This window comes from Apiospora kogelbergensis, assembly GCF_038363985.1.
Source record: "Apiospora kogelbergensis strain CBS 113332 chromosome Unknown utg000003l_segment0_segment0, whole genome shotgun sequence".
In the NCBI taxonomy this organism is placed as follows: domain Eukaryota; kingdom Fungi; phylum Ascomycota; class Sordariomycetes; order Amphisphaeriales; family Apiosporaceae; genus Apiospora; species Apiospora kogelbergensis.
Genome location: NW_027117420.1, coordinates 1,089,678 through 1,107,604, shown reverse-complemented (window position 1 = coordinate 1,107,604; position 17,927 = coordinate 1,089,678). Strand labels below are relative to the sequence as shown.

The window sequence follows — 17,927 nt, the reverse complement described above, 5'->3', positions numbered from 1 at the left end:
CATCAACTCAAGGTCGAATCCACTCCGCGACCATATTATCAAAATCTGAGCTCGAGATTAGGTGGTTGAACGCCAATTCTTAAGCCTTACGATCTAATCTTGTACAGTTGCTATTGCTTTAGTGTACCGGTGGGTTCTTAGGTAATCTTGGTGTATCTAGGTACGGATCTACACATGTAAGCATGCATGCACGCGGGCCAATTTAGGTAGGTGAGGAGGTAGTAGCAGTGATGGGACAGTCATCAAGATAGAGCCACGCGACTATTGCTTAATAACAATCAGCTGACGCTCCCATTATGGGTAGACCATGACCCGTCGTTGCATGTAGTCTGAATGTTATCTTCATTCAACATAGTGCCGAGTAATGAGATTAGTACTGGCACCCACATATAAGCGCATGCACATTCTTTAGCAGATATGGCAACGGCTCTAGAGCTGAGTAAGGCTTTCAACCACGACAAAGTGGCACCTGCTGGCCCTCACGATACCAAGCAGTTCGCCGCCCGGTGTCACTGCGGTGCCGTCCGGTTCAGCGTCAGCCTGCCCGTCGCCAGCCTGCCGTTGCGGGGCTACATGTGCCATTGTAGTATCTGCCGATACACGCACGGGACATACGCCAGGAATGGTGTCGTTTTGCCGCCCGGTGTTGCGCTGGGCTGGGCCAACGGGTCTATGAGTAAGAATCTGACAGGCTACACGGTACCAGGTCACTTCACTCTCCGTCAGTTCTGTTCTGCATGCGGGACGACGATTGGTAGCGTGGGGCCGAGTGGTCAGTGGGCCATCATGGTCTCTTTATTCGACGAGAAGTTCTGGCAGTTCCGAGCACACAACTTCCCCAAGTCAGTCCCAGATGGCGGGTTGCTGGAGTGGCTATTCAAGCCAGACGCTATTGGGACTGGCATGCAGCAAGAGAAAAAGGAGGGGCTCATCTGGTTCAGCCCGGAAGACAAAGACTTCTCCGTGCCGGCCGAACGGAAATCGGGGAAAGACGGGACTGAACGCCTGCGCGTAGAGTGTTGCTGCGGAGGGGTGTCGTTCACGATCCCCCGACCGAGCCAGGCCATCATCGACGACGCGTACATGGGCAACTACGTCTCGCCCTCAGAGCCGCTGAGGAAGTGGAAGGCGTTTCTCGACCTCTGCCGCGACTGCGGCCGGCTCTCGGGCGCGAGTGTGGTGCCGTGGATGTTGGTGCCGCGCGTGGTCATCGAGCCGCCCCTGCCGGCCGATCTGCAAGGTTCTTTTGGCACCCTGAAGACCTACCAATCATCCGAGCCTAACACACGGGGTTTCTGCGGCGTCTGCGGCGCCACGGTATTTTTGGCGACCAAGCACCGTGAGCCAACGGAGGCGCAGGCCATCGTCAATGTCGCCATGGGCCTGCTGCGCGCGCCGGAGGGGGTCAAGGCTGAGGACTGGGTGACGTGGCGTACGGGCAAGCCGGCGTGGACGGAGGATGCGAAGGTGTATGACGAGGAGTTCACGGTCAGCTTGGTCGAGGGCCATCGGAGATGGGGGCTTGAGAAGTACGGCGAGGCGCCCGCCTTTGACGTGATCTAGTCGCGCTGGGCAGGTCACGCTCGCAAACACGCAATACTTGCACCACTCCCTACATCAGTTCTATGCCTTTGCGACGACATAGCAGTCTTAGCCCATGAAACGCTGTTTTGGAGTTCGAGTTGTCTAGTTATGGATATTGAATATGATAGAATGTTCTAGGAATAAATGGGGGAGAGAGAAAAAGATGTGACGGCAGAGACTTCGGCGCCGACACGTGCTTGCTCAAGTGAACCTGAACCCCGAAATCAATCAGAAAAAGAAACGACACAAAAGCAGCTGTTGTGCTAGTAATCAGTTCAACGCGCATAATAAGCCAGAGAGGGAATGCTCAGAGACCCAGAATGAATAATAACACATAGTCAATATGAAAACCACAAGGATTTTCGACGCCAAAGTGGAAATTGCGACGACGTTGATGCGGATGCCTTCATCGCTGACAAGAAGCAGGGAAGGCGCAATGGGAACGGCCCCAATGCGGGGGAAACGGCCTGGAGATGCGACAGTTGTTGGGTGGCCGGTGACTTCCGCCCTGGCTTCCCCTCCTCCAACAATTCTTCTCTCCTCCCCTTCCCCCTCCTCTTTTCCCGCAACTTCTTGTTAACTCAATCAACTGATGAAACGCCAATGTGAACATCCCAGCTCCCCCGTTGACCATGGGCATGGACATGATTGATACAAACAGCTCATGCAAGATCGGGCCAATCATTGGGTCGTGGACGTGGGACTGGCCAACGCATCGCGCGCCCATCGCGCTCACTCTCTTCTGCTGCTGCTGCCGCCGCCGCTGGCTCTGATGCTGTATTCCTTCGTTCGAGTCCATCCGTCCGGCCCTGTCCCATGTTTCTCAAGCGAGAAACTCGGGGACCGGTCGGATAGGTTCTAGACCAATGGCCGTATTGATCTCCTCTTGTCTAGATGGACATGATCAACGATGAATGAGAGATGACCAAGAGAGAGGGGTTTCGACACGCAACAAATGGGCTCCTACTCCCTACTTCTCGAATGAGATGAACCATGTGTCCACCCTCGTTCTCCTCCATCGACGGAAGGAAACATGGTGATTTTCTCGGCCAACACTGCCAAAACGTCTTTTATCTGACGTGGTTCATGGCATGGTCCCCATTTCCGATCTCGTGCCAGGACGGAGAATGGAGAAGGGGACGAGGGACTCAGAGAAGAGGGGAAAGCACCGCCTACCCCCATGGAATTTGCCTGGCTCGAATGATATTGCCTGCTCGTTTATCAATGGCTATCAATGGATGGGGTTTTCTCTCTACCATGCTTCATGCCGGCCCAGCCTCTCTGGCTCTGCGTCCAGCGTCCAGGTGACCAGGTAGGTTAGGCATTATTATTAGGTACAGTACGGAGTAGTTCATCTAGCTCCCCGTCTTTTCGCTCGCTCTGGCGGTATTGTCGTTGCTGCCACCGCCGCTGGTGCTGCGACGTGCTACTCGCTTGTCTCGTCTTGTCCTGGGCCCTGGATCTGAACTGGGGTGTGTTGGGATTAGAGCGCGACGGCAACACACACACATGCACACACATCATCCGCGCACACACACACACACTCTCTCTCTCTCTCCAGTCTTGCGCGCTCTTGCGCTCTCGCAGCCGGCGGGCCACACAGCAGATCCCCATCCCCATCCCATCTCTTTTCTACTTCTGCCCTCCTCCTTTTCACCTTTCTCTTCCTTCACCACTCTTCTCTCCCTTTTAATTATCACCTGAAGCTGTACGAGATTGTAATTCAACCTGCTTGCCACTTTTACCAATTCCCTCCCAAGTCTCAAGCTCACAGCCGCAATATTTGCGACAAGCTAATCACCCGTTTCGTAAGTCCGCCCATCCCACCGTCCACCCATCTTGCGCAGTTGTCGCATTCGCCCTCGTATGATCGCACAACGTCGCGGGCTTGGATGCGATGCATCGCGTCTTCAATTACGTCGCATGCTAACGTTACATATAGATTACTATCTATCAATCTTCAAAAAGTACCCCAATATCACACGTCGCAATGGCTCGCGAAGGAACACGCTCTGCGACCGGCAACTCCAAGCCGCGCGTCTTCGAGACCGTTGACACCGCGCCTGCCATCAAGCGCACCACCAAGCCCAAGACTGTTAAAAAGCCTGCGGCTGAATCTACAGCTGTCTCGAGCAAGCCCGCTGGTGTTACTAAGAAGACGCCCGCGAAGAAGAACGGTGTCGCTGCCAAGGTTAGTCCGAGCTTAGTGTTTCCCACGCGAACTTGTCCTTCCATTTTCCCCATTTCGCCGCGTCAGTCGATTTGGTCGTGATGTTGCCCCAGCCTGCCAGTTTAACGTGGGAGCGGCTCACATTATTGTCGCCGATGCATACCTATCGGTGGCATACCAACACACCGTGCCCTGCGTCATCCCCACCCCTCCTTTCTACTTCCGGTGGTTCACGATCATTCTTATGAAGATGCACATGACTAACTCGCACACAGGTCAAGGCAGTAGTAGGCAAGGCCACTGGGAAGGCCAAGACCGATGAAGTCAAGGCTAAGAAGGCAACCACCTCCAAGCCCAAGACGGCCGCCAAGTAGTTTTTGGGCCTATTGAAATCACTCCGCGGTCGCGCCAAAAGGAAAGCTTCCCGCTGGGCGGCGGTGGGAAAGAAAAGCGTACACCAGCTGGGCAAGGGGAAACGGCCCCATTGGAGGCGACTCGCTAGGCGGCCATAGATGGCTATGTCGATGCTGTTAAGCATTCGAACATGAACTGGGAAGCCCCGTTGATTGGAATTATGCCGAGATGTATAATATCTGCTCATCGGTAGGCTGGCTCTGCCCTAGCTGCCTTTTACTGCTTGGGATGTTATTTTTGGATACCTCTCTGCGTTTTTTGTAGAATACCGTGGTTCTCTCTGTCGGGGCGGGGCGGGATGGGCGGTGAGATACCTGGATGGGCATTGTCTTGATGGATCGGTTAGACCAGGCTCTGGATCCTACTCAAGAAAAGACCCAGCAGTTTGCTTTAGCTGATCGGGTAAATTGGTTTTTTTTGCGTCGATATCAAACCCAGCCGGCGTAGGAGTACTCTGGCACCAATATACCTCATTTGTCTGCGTGAATACTAACTTCGTCTAAGCCCACTCGATATGCATACACTTCACGCTGCTCGTGCCAAGATTGATGTTTAGCTCTTCCTTCAGAATCAAGAAAGAATACAAATTGCATCAACGCGCGGAGTTCATTCCCTTTCTAAAGTGAAGCGGCCCCAGCTCGTCGACACAAGAAAAAGGGCAACGCCGAACAATATAACGATTAAAACAGTATATAATATATCCGGTAGATGTTCATTTCTACCCTGTCGATGGGTACAATGACAAATAGCATATATATCTAAGTAGGTAAGTGCATATATCCAAGAACACCTACCTAATAGCCCTCAAGGTGGAGGCCAAGGATATACCACGCAGGATATACAAAGTAATGTACCAAAAATCCATGTACAAAAAATTAACTATACATGAACTCTTCCCCCTTATATGGGGGACCCCATATCGTGCCCTTAGGCAAATACCACCACAAAATGTACAGATAGATGGGTTTCGTTAAATCATAGTCAGCTCTGATTAGTAACGGGTCTCAGGTCGGGAAATATAGGGCCTGTCCTGGCGGCATCTGGGTATTCTGCCAGTTGACGTCGTTGGTACGTTGGCTTTGTTGGACCAGCTGCATCTCTCGAACACCGCACTGCATCCCGTTACGAGCCTGGCGCGGGACGAGCTCCCAGCGGCCGCCGCCGCCGCCGCCATCGTTGTTGATCCATATCTCCTCCTTGAGCGCTTCGCCCTCGCGGACGGCGCGGTGGGGGTTGTGCGTCGGGAGGCGGAGGATCGAGGTGAGGATGCGCTGGGGCACGGACAGTAGCCGCTCCCAGCGGCGGACCCAAGGGAGCCAGGCGAGCGTCTTTTGCGAGTACGCGACGCGCACGAAGGGGTTGACGTAGGTCCCCAGCCCCAGGTCCCCGGGATCCTTGTTCTGGTTCTCAACGCCGGCGATCTGCTTGCGCGCCGCCTGGGTCACGTCGGCCAGGAACAAACAGCACTCGCAGGCGTCGTAGAACACCTCGGGCTCGTAGCGGAACCGCACGGGGCTCGCCACGTTGACCGGCTTGGCCGGGTCGATGACGTGGCGGCCGATGTCCCGGAACTGGGGGTCGGGCATGGAGCTGTTTAGGTTCTGGACGTAACGGGCCTGCATGGCGACGATGCCGCCCCAGCAGGCGGTGACGGGGACGGCGTCGACCTGGCGCAGGACGGCGGTGCGCGAGAGGCCGGCGCCAGCGTTGCTGAAATAGGGGAAGATGGGCAGGCCGTTGCTGAACCCTTCGGCGTCGCGCTGGGCGTACAAATCGTAAAACAGCAGCGGGTTGTCAAAGTCCATGCCGCACGTGGATAGATAGCGCGTGCGCCCATCAGGCCCGATGTTGGTGCTGAACAGCAGCTGCGCCGCATCGACAGGGTGGAACGCGACGTCGTTGAGGAATAGGATCTTATCGTACTCGACAACGCCGTCCTGCTCGTCAACCTGGTCGAGCGGCCGCAGCGGCCGGTTGCGCATCTCGGACAAGTAGGCCAGGCGCTTGGTGCGGTCCGTGCCGTCGGGCATCCGAACCGTCGGGAAGTCGGACAGGGCCACGTGGGGGTCGTACACGACCTTGTGGCGGCACTTGAGCTGGCTCTTGAGCCAGTTCAGCGCCTTCTCCCCGGCCTCCCCACTGTCGTTCTCGTAGATGCTAACATAAACATTATCTTCGCCGATCAGGTGCACGAGCTCGAGGAGCGTCTGGCCCCAGGATCCCATGGCCAGATGGCCGTCCTTGTCGTACAGACTGACGCTGATAAAGACCTTCTCCTTGAACGGGTTGGCGCAGCCACCGGAAGCGGCGGCCGATTTCCCGCCATCGACAGCACACCGCGCGGCCAGGTCCCGGTAGTGCTGGGGCTGCCGCGTATACGACGGGGCAAAGATCGGGGTCCCAACAAAAAAGTATACATATCATTAAAATGGCGTATTTCAGCACGGTGAACAGGGGCCGCCCCGGGTGCCTCCTGAATATGCGTCGGAAGCCCCGCTGCCGTGATCTTAGCCAGCTGCTCCAGGACTGGCCGCCACCGGCAGAGAGCAGGCCCCTCCTCGCCGCGTTCTTCTCGACGTCTTCGGCGTCATAGTCGTATTCGCCGAGGGTCGTAGATGAGGCGGGCGAGGGCAGTTCGGCGGGGTCGACGAAGGGCTGTCGCTCGCTCAAGGAGCCGGAACGTCGCATTGTCCCGTAGAACACAAGGAAAAAAGGGGTGATATTATTCAGCGGGCACTATGCCCTTCACGGGGTCATGGGCGATTCGGCTATCTCGTTCCGCATTGATCAAGGCGACACAGATCCTACGTCGCACTCGTATGTTCGGTCGGGGGTGTTCGATGGCAGGTTGAGGCGACTTCTCTCGATCGACAGGTGAGTGCGACGCGACAATGGACAAGCGAAATAGGAGATTGCGCTCCGAGGGGTGTGTGTGTGTACCGTGTAGCCTCGTCCGATAGCAATCTCTGTGAAACCCAGAGGGATCGATTCAAGTCCGAGCCGGCGAGGGAAGGGAATCCTTTCAAGCTCTTCCAGGCACGCCTCTTGCGTTGCTGTTGGTGGTGGCAGCGGATAGGCGGCGAATAGTAAGGCTAGCTGGGCGACAGCGAGTAAGCCGAATTCCGCCGAAGCTAGAACTACACGGTAATGGCTCGGTTGTCGCAGCTTAACGATGCGACCCCCAACTGTCCTTGTAGCAAAGAAGACGAAATTGTACAGCGAACCGAGGGAAAAGTCCCCTAAGGCGAGACCCCCAACTCCGAAAGAGCAAATCAACAAGGTTGTGGAGCTCCGCCATGCTCGCTCCGCCGGCGGCTGGCTGGGGCGTTCTTGGGGGGGCGAGGTTCTGGGCGAGGAAACTTCAAGCCAAATTTAGCACTCTTACAGCTTACCCCAGTGGAATCGCAGGGGCTAGGCTACTTTGGGGGCCTATCCTGACCTCTATCTCCCCGCTGAAGAATAAAGCCAGCAGAAGCCAGCAGAAGCCAGCACCCAGCCCCAGCTGGCTACTGGTAGGAAAATAAAGTTCTGTACGCACTTATGCTTACGTCAGAAGCTGTCTGGTGGGCGCTCAAATGCAGGGACAAGTCGCCGTGCCACAATGAGTGCTTGCATACGGCGTAAGTGACCTTGCGCAAACCTCGATCAGCTCGTTCTCGTACCACGCTCGGTGTAAACAATTAATTCCCCTCGCGACACGATCTATACTCTATTTTGGCATTACGTCCATCGTCGCCGCCTGGTCTTTTCGCACTTGCCCTCGCATCAATCAGCTGGCCCCTGGTGGTGACAGGGTCAGTGTCACCTGTCTACTGTCTGCCTGTTGTTGTCTCAGTAGGGGGTCGTGCAGCGCATGCAAGTCATCACTAGGATGGAAGCTGGAAAAGATGCCGCCATATCGGAGATAAGGCAGACTTCCTTTTCTGTGCACGTCTTCCACGTTGTGTAAGTGTGGAAGGATGTATGTGTGTACTAGGCAGATCGGATGGTTCCTTGTTCCACGCTCCACAGGTTCCGAGGCTGGTCATACCGACTTGAGCTCCCCGTAACACGCTTCCTTCGGCGCAATATGGCGGGCGTCTACCGGTCAGATCTAATCCCTGGCCAATGCCGGGGCTGCCTGTGGTACATGCTACCAGTAATGCTACCATATTACCAGCATGGGCTCAGTCAGCTCTCTGTTTCCTCGCCGGCCCCAATTCGCAAGTCGGCGTTGATGCGCGACGGGTCATGTTGCACTTGTTCGGCTTCAATGTCCCAGGCTCGGAGCTGCCCGCCTCTCCTGCTGGCATGTGTGGATCGCCATGTATTGCCAGACATAACACGGCATGGTCTCCTTCTTATCCAGGCTTGAGCTGCGCGGAGCCTGCCTCTGCCCCTACCCCTGCTCCGGCATGGGAATCACCGACATGGCCAGAGAAAGAGACTCCAATGCCCACTACGATGATGTTGGCTATCAATTTGGTAACGTTACAAACTTGATCGCCAACGGTCAAAATGCAACCCAGTATACTGCCGGCTGTCCGTGCTGCGGGTTAGATGAACCGGGGACCAGCAGTGTGATGAAATTGCTGGGGTTCTGGGTTGTGCTGGTGAGATGGGCCGGGGCGAGAGCTGAGTGGTCCAGCCGAACCACGCGATAGCGACCTTCTCTCGCACATGCTTCCGGATGCAGATGCCAGGCCCGACCCGCTAATCTCCCGCCAACATGTTCTCTATCTGATTCTCGCACAGCTTTTCCTCCACGCTTGCTCTCTCCAAGGCAGGATCCCTTCAGGTGGCAGCAGACCCCTGATCCTCATGGACGCTTTGCGACTGCCTTGGCCCTCCCATGACCATGGCCTAGAATAGGCGCACCCCTGACGAGGGATTCCAGGCATGCTGTCAGCATTTTCAGTGTTCCTGCCAACTGGTGGGCCAATTGCTATTTATGTAAGCTGTGCCGCCGAGTATCATCCTCCAAGGGTGCGCCGTATGCACGAAAGAGGCACATCTGTATTTTTGGGTTCTCTCTTGGCATCGGCCGTCAGATGCATGTCTCAAACCTGCCATCATGGGTAGTTCGCCCATGCGAACCGTGACGAGCCCAACATGACTTGCAGACAAGGTCTTCATTCGCTGACAGACTTTAGAGATCGGGTTTCCTATTTGCGCAATTGAGATGTTGATGTGACCCTGCGATAAGACGACTATCCTTTCGAAGGCAGTATTCTCCCTATCCCAGAGCGCTCATTCGGCGCTTCTGTCGCTGAGGCGCATTAGCCCCCATATCCCATGCATGCCGGGGAGACTGGGCAGGCTGAGCTCAGGTCCCAGAGAACATCGAGGAAACCCAGATCAGATCGTTCGGCTAATCAGAGACACCCTGTGCCGCTCCACCTTCCTGTTGCGGCATAGAACTTAGACCTCTTGTCACCTTCGCTGGATCTCCAAGTGCCATGTTACCCCTGATTGACAGCGCCCATCATTTGACTATATGCTGCCACACCTGCTGACGATTGCACACGACCTGGTCGTCTCTCGAGCCGCAAGGCTGCGGGGTCGAATTATGTGGCAACGTTGCCAGTCCATACGGGAGAGGAGCATCCCACTTGACTTGCAGCTGTGCTGTAAGTATGAAGTCCTTTACGCATCGTTTCCCACTCGGAAATTGCCAGATCCCACGAAGGGGCACCCCTCAAGAAGGTTGGACAAATAGGGACAGCTTGATGACTCCCCCATGTTATTGTTACATCTGGCACATCCAGCCTGATGTTCCCGCATGCTTCTTGGTCGAAGAGCTAGCAAAGAGAAGCCCTTGTTACCCGCCGCTGAGGAACGGCGGGCTTAGACAGTAGGGTGGGGTCAAGTCAGCCTTCAACGGCCCCCTTCTTGCTCACCCACCGGCTGCATGACATGGGGCACCGAACCAGGAGACTAGGTACTTGCGGCACGATGGCAGCTTGTCTCTCCGGTCCCAGCAGTCACCTACCAGAAAAAGATCCAGAGATGGGTGGGTGTCTTCGCATGCGCCCTCGAGGCCGATGGGAGTATAAAGGTATGCGTATTCGGCCGTTGGTTCTTCTGGGACTCCCACAACTCAACACGCCAACTGTAGCTTCTATAGTCAGACATCTGACGTCGACTTCTTGCTTTCTTCTCTTTCTGTTGCTTTCCCTAGCAAACATATCACGACCACTCCTTTCGTGTTATCTGCTTGTTCTATATCGCCCAACATGTTGATGTCCAAGACGTTCCAGTTGCTGGCAACTACCTGCCTCTCCCTCTACGCATCAGTTGCTCACGCCTCTCCTCTTACCAACACCGTCGACAAGCGCGATGGTGGTTATGAAAACTCGGCCTATTTCGTGAACTGGTAAGCTACATATGACACGACTCCTGCTCCCCTGGCATGTCATGGATAAGTACGCTGACGCTCTTTACTCGCCATATAGGGGCATCTACGCCCGCAACTACAAGCCTCAGTCATTGCCGGCCAACAAGATCACCAACGTTCTCTACGCATTTGCTAACTTCCAAGATGACGGAACAGTGTAAGGAGTAAACCCCGAGGACGAGATATCTAAATAAAAACTAATAGTTCCCCGCAGAATTCCGTCCGACTCATGGGCTGACGTGGAGATCCACTGGGATGGTGACTGTAAGTCTAGCCTTTCTTTCTCTCGTCAAATCAACTATGCTACCGCAGCTTTCAGAAGCTGTCATCTCCCGTCTACAAAGGAACATACACTGACAATCTCCATCTAGCCTGGAACGACCCCGCCGGTTATGCTTACGGCTGCGTGAAGCAGCTGTTTAAGCTCAAGAAGGCCAACCGCAACATGAAGGTCCTACTGTCCATCGGTGGTTGGACCTACAGCTTGGACGGGCGGTTCGCGCGAGCCGTTAGCACGGACGCCAAGCGCCAGCAGTTCGCCAAGTCGTCGGTGGCCTTGATGAAGGACTGGGGTTTCGACGGTATCGATATCGACTGGGAGTACCCGACCAACGAGCAAGAAGCCTCGGACATGGTCGCATTGTTCGCCGCGATCCGCGCCGAGCTCGACAGCTATTCTGAGCGCAACAAGCTCGACTACCACTTCTTGCTCACGGCCGCCGTCCCCGCGGGCCCGAAGAACTACAACATCATGAAGCTCGCCGACATGGCCAAGTACCTCGACACCTTCAACCTCATGGCCTATGATTACGCCGGCAGCTTCAGCGACGCCACGGGCCACCAGGCCAACCTCTACCCCGACCAGGGCAACGAGAAGGCCACCCCCTTCAGCACCGACCGCGCCGTTACCGATTACATCGCCGCCGGCGTCCCCGCCAACAAGATCGTCATGGGCATGCCCTTGTACGGCCGCGCCTTCGAGGCCACCGCGGGCGCCGGTCAATCTTTCAGCGGCATCGGTGAGGGCTCGTGGGAGCAAGGCATCTGGGACTACAAGGTCCTGCCCAAGGCGGGTGCTGTGGTCACCAAGGACGACAAGGTTGGCGCCACATACTCGTACGACGCCGCCAAGCGCGAGTTTATCTCCTACGATACCCCCGACATGGTCAAGGCCAAGGTCACGTACGCCACCGGCAAGGGCCTGGGCGGTTCCATGTTCTGGGAGGCATCCGGTGACAAGGAGGGCGCAGATTCGCTCATCGGCACCTCTGCTGCGGCTCTCGGGTCGCTGAAGACGTCGCAGAACAACCTCAAGTACCCGGACAGCAAGTACCCCAACATTGCTCAGAACCTGATCTAAGAAGGCGACAGTTCCTTCTTCTCTCGTCTTTCTATTCTTTCTCCCCGGCTAGGTTGATTGTTTGATGTACACTAAAGGGCTCGGGGTTTCAATTCTTACGTCTCTCCAGAGGTTTAACCCATCAACGCTTGGGTTATTTATGGCATCTTGGTTTATTTTCTTGATAGGGGACTGTACGACAAAGCGGCAAAGTGTAGAACATGGACAGGAAGGGAGGTGATTTAGGAGTACATGGGAAAGGATATAACGGGAGATGGAATCTCTGTGTCGATGAGTGTCATCGTTTCTCACACGCGCCCCTTCCATGCTTGAGTATCTTGGCATTGAAAGGGTTTGTGTATTATACGTAACATTATTGTGTATGTTTAACACCATTAAATTACAGCATCAGCATCTATGAGTCACTGTTGCACTTGGGTATTCCCCAAGTACTGCAGTCCGCATGGTCATTGTAAAGCCATCTCCGCTGCCAGTTGCTCTCTGTTGAAATGGATGTATCCTGTGCCTACCGTGTGCTACAAGAGCTTCCTACGATGCCCCATAAATTGGAACTTAGCATCTGTAGTGGCTAGTAAGTACTTGACAATAGCAAGACTCGTTGCAAGCATTGGCATCGACCCTTGTGGCATGGAGTGAGAGGCTCTCCTTTGGTAGTGAATTGTGACTCCCTCGACTAAGTGGATTGAAAATCCTAGATAGAACGAAACCCAGCCGTTAATGCACTACACTTTTGCATACTCGCAGTCACGAAGATACTCCATCGTGACTTTGCGTTACTGTTGGCCACTAATCGTTCTAGACCTTACAGGGCTGAACGACATGTCTTACCCCCGGGTTTTCCGGAAAGTGGAAATGTTCTACACTGCTATTCCCAAACGCGCTGCACATACTTTGGGCAAACCGTAAACCTTCTCTTGTATAATATTTTGAGGGATTCCCTTGCGCTGTGACACTCCCACTTCAACACTAAGCTCGGTTCGGATCTCCTAAATTACCCCGGTTCCTGCTAACATTAGGGTTGGTCTATTACGCCCGCCCTGTGACTGGGTTCTAGGGAATGACACTCGCGAGCATGCCCAAAGACACTTCAAGGACTCGGTTGGAAATGTCAACGTTGTCGGAGCACAGAATCTTTGCTGCCTAACCCATACCAACGGCAATGATGAAGATAGAGGCCAACGGCAAAGGGATCAGGGATCCGAATCAGCGGATTTCTAACCTCGGACTTTCCATTTTGAGGGTTGTCGACAATCCTCTCCAATCGTGTTAGCCAGCCTGCTCGGTAGAGTATTATATAAAGGGTGGCGTGACAGCCCAATCCAAGAACACAGAAGAGGACCGGATCACCACTCTCTACTCACTTCAGACTTCAGACACAAGCTTGACTCTTAATTGCCCATTAAATCCACATACATTTCCCTTGCTTCATCCACCATGCAGTTCACAGCCACTTTCCTCGCCGCCGCCGGCCTCATCCCGCTATCCCTGGCCGGGTCAACACCCAACCCCGGTCAGTCCGGTCCGTCCGGTGTGCCGCAGCCAGAACTCTACGAGGCAATCCACCAGCGCGAGAACATTCTTGCCTACACCCTTGACACAAAAGACTACGCCCGGCTCGGCGAGTCCATGACCAAGGACGTCATCTACGACAGCCGTCCGCTGGGCGCGGACTACGGCGGCCTCTCCGTCGGGCTGGCGCAGACCACGGCGAACATCCGCGCAGCGTTTGGCGATGCGCAGATCGCGCACCACGTCTCCAACGCCATCATCGTACCGCACAAAGACGGAAAGGCGGCGAATGTGACTACCTAGTATGTTTTCGATCCTTCCTCCTGTAAAGAGATAAGGCAGCTAACTCAGCGGGGCTTCAGCATCGTCTACTCACGCTGGGACTCTGCGGCGCTCAACGACCCGAAGAAGTCGTTCCGCATCTACGAGAGATGCGATGACTACTTTGTCGTCGATAGCGCCGACGGCAACTGGAAGCTGCAGTACAGCCTGGTATCCAACCTGGGACCCAAGCCGGAGCGTCCCTACTTTGGATGAGTGGCAGACAGACACGGGCATGTCTCGAGCAGACATGTCGCACGCTGCGGATTGTGACTTGGGGGCGGACCATGATTTTTGGTGTATACTAGGCGATTTCTTCTGGGTGGTTCGACGTAATAATAATACAGTGCTGAGCTTATAACCTGCCGGGGCCCCCTATTCGGATGTGTTACCAGGCCGTAATTAATGCCTGCACTGAACCCCCTCACCCCCCGCACGCCACATTCACCCCACACAGAGTGGCTAAAGCCAGCTGGCAGGGGGAGCTCTGCGGCGTTAGCTGGTTGGGCGGGAGCTTCTCCTCGGTAGTGTTTCGTGTTCAGTTCACTTTCCACCAGTTCACTCTTCTGTTCCAAGGAAACGGGTTCTGTTCCCATCAACAACAGCAAACATGCGGCAATCACGGGCTTTAGTGCTACTGGGCACAGCTGCTGCCCACAGTGGCCTCGTGGCTGCTGGTTCATTGCCACGAGGTGTCGGCCCCGAATGTACGTCATTGTCCTCGAGCTGCTGGGTACAGAGCTTGGTGCTCCTCCGGGATGGCACTTTTCCACCATGATTTCAGCCTATGGCAGACACTAACCGTTCAATTGCACTACAGTCGCCAAGTTTTACGACCTCAAGGACACTTTCACTTGTATCGGCCATCCTTCCGTCTCCATCCCCGCGTCAAGAGTCAACGACAACAGCTGCGACTGCCCTGACGGCTCCGATGAGCCGGGCACTGCGGCGTGTGCCTACCTGGACCCTCTTTCGCCGCCGCAGCCATTGCCCGCCGCATTCTCCGGCACGACCAATGCCAGCAATGCCCTGCCCGGTTTCTGGTGTGCCAACGAAGGCCACATAGGCGCCTACGTTCCTTTCATGTACGTGAACGATGGCGTTTGCGATTACCAACTGTGCTGTGACGGCACCGAGGAGTACCGCGGCGTGGGCGGTGTCAAGTGCGAGAACAAATGCGCTTCTATCGGAAAAGAATGGCGACGAGTGGAGAAGGAACGCAAGGACAATCTAGAACGGGCCAACAAGAAGCGCCGGACCATGGCCAAGGAATCTAGAGAGCTCCGACGCCGGGTTGAGGCTAAGATCACAACTCTGCAGGAGGAGATCAAGGGTCTCGAGTCCAAGCGTGACGAGCTGAAGCAAAAGTACGACGAGGTGGAACGATCCGAGCGAGGCAAGGTCGTCAAGACCGAAGGAACTGGCAAGCTGGGCGTTCTGGTTGGCCTGGCCCGTAGCCGCGTCAACGAGCTCAGAGATTCTCTCCGAGTTGTCATTGGCCAGCGAGATGATCTGAAAAGCAAGGTGGAAGAGCTTCAGGGCATCTTGTCCGCCTTCAAAGAGGAGTACAACCCCAACTTCAACGACGAGGGTGTCAAGAAGGCGGTTCGTGCATGGGAAGACTATGCTGCAAAGCTTGGCGAGACCGCTGGCGAAACTCCCCATGAAGACGACATTCAGGAAGTTCTCAAGGAAGACACCGAGTCCAACGGCATCAACTGGAAGGAGTACGAGGATGGCGAGATGACTGATACTGATATCAGTAAGTTGCGAGATCTCTCCAGGCTTCACACCACCAATTGCTAATGATTTTACAGTCTACAGTCTGGAGGCCTATCTCCCCCCTGTGCGCGATTTCGTTCACGAAAAGCTGAACCTTATCCGTATCTGGATGATCGAGAACGGCATCCTTGCCGATAACCCGACTAGCTCTGGAGAGTCTCGCCTCGTTATTGCCGCCCGCGAGGCCTACCAAGCTGTCGAAAGTGACATCAGCAGTAAGGAGCATGAAATATCAAGCCAGCAGGAAGATCTTCAAAAGGACTACGGTGCCGACGACATTTTCCGTTACCTCAAGGACAAGTGTGTGTCTACCGACGCCGGGGAGTACACCTACGAGCTTTGCTGGCTGTCGCGCACCTCCCAGAAATCCAAGAAGGGCGGCGGCCACACGACCATGGGCAACTTCGAACGCATCGACTGGGAAGAAAGCGACGAGGACGACCGTCACGACGGCAAGGGTCTGGGACGTGGCAAGCGTATGGTGATGCGCTACGAGAATGGGCAGGGCTGCTGGAACGGCCCGAACCGCCGGACTGACGTCTGGCTGGCGTGTGCCGAGACCGAAGAGCTCTGGCGCATTGCCGAGCAAGAGAAATGCGTCTACCGCATGGAGGTCGGCACCCCTGCCGCCTGCGAGGAGGTTGTGGAACCTGGCAACGCAAGGGAGAAGGATGAGCTGTGAGCGCACAAGAGGTGATTGTACTCAAACCTGATATGACCAAAGTAGACAGTGGATAGACGATGATGACTTTTGCAAGCGAGGGATGATAAAAGAATCGATTTTAGCCGATAAAACCATGCAAATCTAATACGCCGGATAGAATATATGAATCATGAATCGTGGTATCATTAAGCATCGTCTTTATGTGCAAGTATTTAGCAGCATCCTATTTCTCGTATTCAGAAGCCTTTCCGCATCACCGCACCTTTTCGCTTCGCCTTTCTGTAACCTTCCGCCGCTTGCTATTCTCCTCTTGTTCCGCTAATACCCTTGCCGTAAGTGAGGCTGTCATAGAGTTGTTAATGCGACTTTCGATGCCTGTCTCCTTCTCCTTCTTCCCCTTCTTGGAATTGCCGTTGTCCTTTTCGCCATTCGGGGCCTCTTCGGCCTTGCGCTTCTTCTTACTGCCGCTCTTGTCCTTCTTCAGGCTGTGCGATAGGCCTTTTGACTTGAGGTCTTCCATTCTCGTCGTCAGTTTTGCCAGCTCAGCATCGGATGAGGGTAGAATCGGGATGATGTTGTTCTCCTCGAATGGCTCACTGCACTCCGGACAGTGTTGTTGCTCTTTCTTTGCCTCCTCGCTGCAACCCTCTGCTGCTTGTAGCTCCTTCATGGCGACCTCGGCGAAGACGTGACCACAGGGGACAATGTAGACAGCCCTGGTCGCCGCGTTGCCCAACTCCTTGAGGCTGACGGGGCAGGCGCGGAACTCGCGCCCCTTTTCGTCCTTGCGCACCGTGAACCGCAGCTTCACAACATCCTTGAGTCCCCTGATGTCCGTCTGGCGGAAGGCCTCTTCTTGCGCCTCGGGTGTAGCCGCGGAATCGTCGCTCGAGGGCAGTAAGCACTGCAGGATCGACTCGTAGTTGTATAAGATCCCGCGCCAGTCGGACACGACCACGCCATAGTTGCTGTTGTTCAGGTCGAGCGGTTGTGAGGAGAGGGGGCAGTGCGTCCAGGCGTGGGTTAGGGACTCATGCAGGGTCTCTTTGATCTCGGTCGCAGTCGGGAGGCGCGCGGCGTTCTTGACCAGCTCGCGACGCTTGGGGATCGAGCCACCGTCGTTGCCCATTTTGTGTGTTATGTGTGCTGGCTGCCTCGGATTGTCGGTACGCCACGCTGTTGATGCGGGAAGTGGCAATTGTTGGGGGTACGATTTCCAAGAGGAACCTCTGTAAAAGCGAATATTGGCTGGTTCTTGTATCGAAGGAAGCCACCCTGTGCAATAATGCCTAGATGATGTTCCGATGGTAATCACGTGGCAGCTTGAATAGTGAATAGATGGTGGCAGGCAACAGGTAGATCCTAAGGGTCGCAGCCAGACGCCATCCGTATCGATATCGATAAGCCTAGCGTTATCGCGGCGTCAGTCTCCACACGCTAGCCCTATACAGACTAGCGTCATTAGCGCGGCTGCCGAGAGGCATCGAACTTCCTATGTACATATTCCTCGAAGTGGATTGGATCCTGGTTAATCCCATTAACAAGAAGCCCTCTCCAATCGAACCTTTTGCATTCCCAGGGTCGCAAACAAACCAGAACAGAGCGATCTGTCCAACAGCCAAGAACAACCCCTTATTCATCTTTCCCTTTGCCTCGAATAGCCTCAATCTGAGTGCTAAAAACAAATACAGCTAGGCGGCTTGCTGGCGCGCTTGCTCGCTTGCTTGGTTCGTGCCTACAAAGCCGT

At 55.0% G+C, this 17,927-nt stretch overlaps 7 protein-coding genes across 7 annotated transcripts; 5 read left to right on the top strand and 2 right to left on the bottom strand.

Annotated features, from left to right (window-relative positions):
- Nucleotides 1–417: 417 nt before the first annotated feature.
- On the top strand, nt 418–1,563 carry PG998_005074 (uncharacterized protein; the record flags this gene model as incomplete). Its single annotated transcript, XM_066871892.1, has 1 exon — nt 418–1,563. The coding sequence occupies one exon, from the start codon at nt 418–420 to the stop codon at nt 1,561–1,563; it is 1,146 nt and encodes a 381-aa protein (XP_066731989.1).
- Nucleotides 1,564–3,574: 2,011 nt separating this feature from the next.
- On the top strand, nt 3,575–4,128 carry PG998_005073 (uncharacterized protein; the record flags this gene model as incomplete). Its single annotated transcript, XM_066871891.1, has 2 exons — nt 3,575–3,775; nt 4,030–4,128. 2 exons carry the CDS (start codon nt 3,575–3,577, stop codon nt 4,126–4,128), a joined length of 300 nt encoding a protein of 99 aa, XP_066731988.1.
- A 1,044-nt stretch (nt 4,129–5,172) lies between these two features.
- PG998_005072 (uncharacterized protein) lies at nt 5,173–6,856 on the bottom strand (the record flags this gene model as incomplete). Its single annotated transcript, XM_066871890.1, is given in 2 exon segments — nt 5,173–6,534; nt 6,548–6,856. The coding sequence occupies 2 exon segments, from the start codon at nt 6,854–6,856 to the stop codon at nt 5,173–5,175; spliced, it is 1,671 nt and encodes a 556-aa protein (XP_066731987.1).
- Nucleotides 6,857–10,383: 3,527 nt separating this feature from the next.
- PG998_005071 (uncharacterized protein) lies at nt 10,384–11,904 on the top strand (the record flags this gene model as incomplete). Its single annotated transcript, XM_066871889.1, has 4 exons — nt 10,384–10,523; nt 10,603–10,701; nt 10,759–10,808; nt 10,916–11,904. The coding sequence occupies 4 exons, from the start codon at nt 10,384–10,386 to the stop codon at nt 11,902–11,904; spliced, it is 1,278 nt and encodes a 425-aa protein (XP_066731986.1).
- Nucleotides 11,905–13,338: 1,434 nt separating this feature from the next.
- Nucleotides 13,339–13,950, top strand: PG998_005070 (uncharacterized protein; the record flags this gene model as incomplete). Its single annotated transcript, XM_066871888.1, has 2 exons — nt 13,339–13,715; nt 13,776–13,950. 2 exons carry the CDS (start codon nt 13,339–13,341, stop codon nt 13,948–13,950), a joined length of 552 nt encoding a protein of 183 aa, XP_066731985.1.
- Nucleotides 13,951–14,344: 394 nt separating this feature from the next.
- Nucleotides 14,345–16,198, top strand: PG998_005069 (glucosidase 2 subunit beta; the record flags this gene model as incomplete). Its single annotated transcript, XM_066871887.1, has 3 exons — nt 14,345–14,441; nt 14,555–15,496; nt 15,552–16,198. The coding sequence occupies 3 exons, from the start codon at nt 14,345–14,347 to the stop codon at nt 16,196–16,198; spliced, it is 1,686 nt and encodes a 561-aa protein (XP_066731984.1).
- A 235-nt stretch (nt 16,199–16,433) lies between these two features.
- PG998_005068 (uncharacterized protein) lies at nt 16,434–17,309 on the bottom strand (the record flags this gene model as incomplete). Its single annotated transcript, XM_066871886.1, has 1 exon — nt 16,434–17,309. One exon carries the CDS (start codon nt 17,307–17,309, stop codon nt 16,434–16,436), a length of 876 nt encoding a protein of 291 aa, XP_066731983.1.
- Between the last annotated feature and the right edge of the window lie 618 nt (nt 17,310–17,927).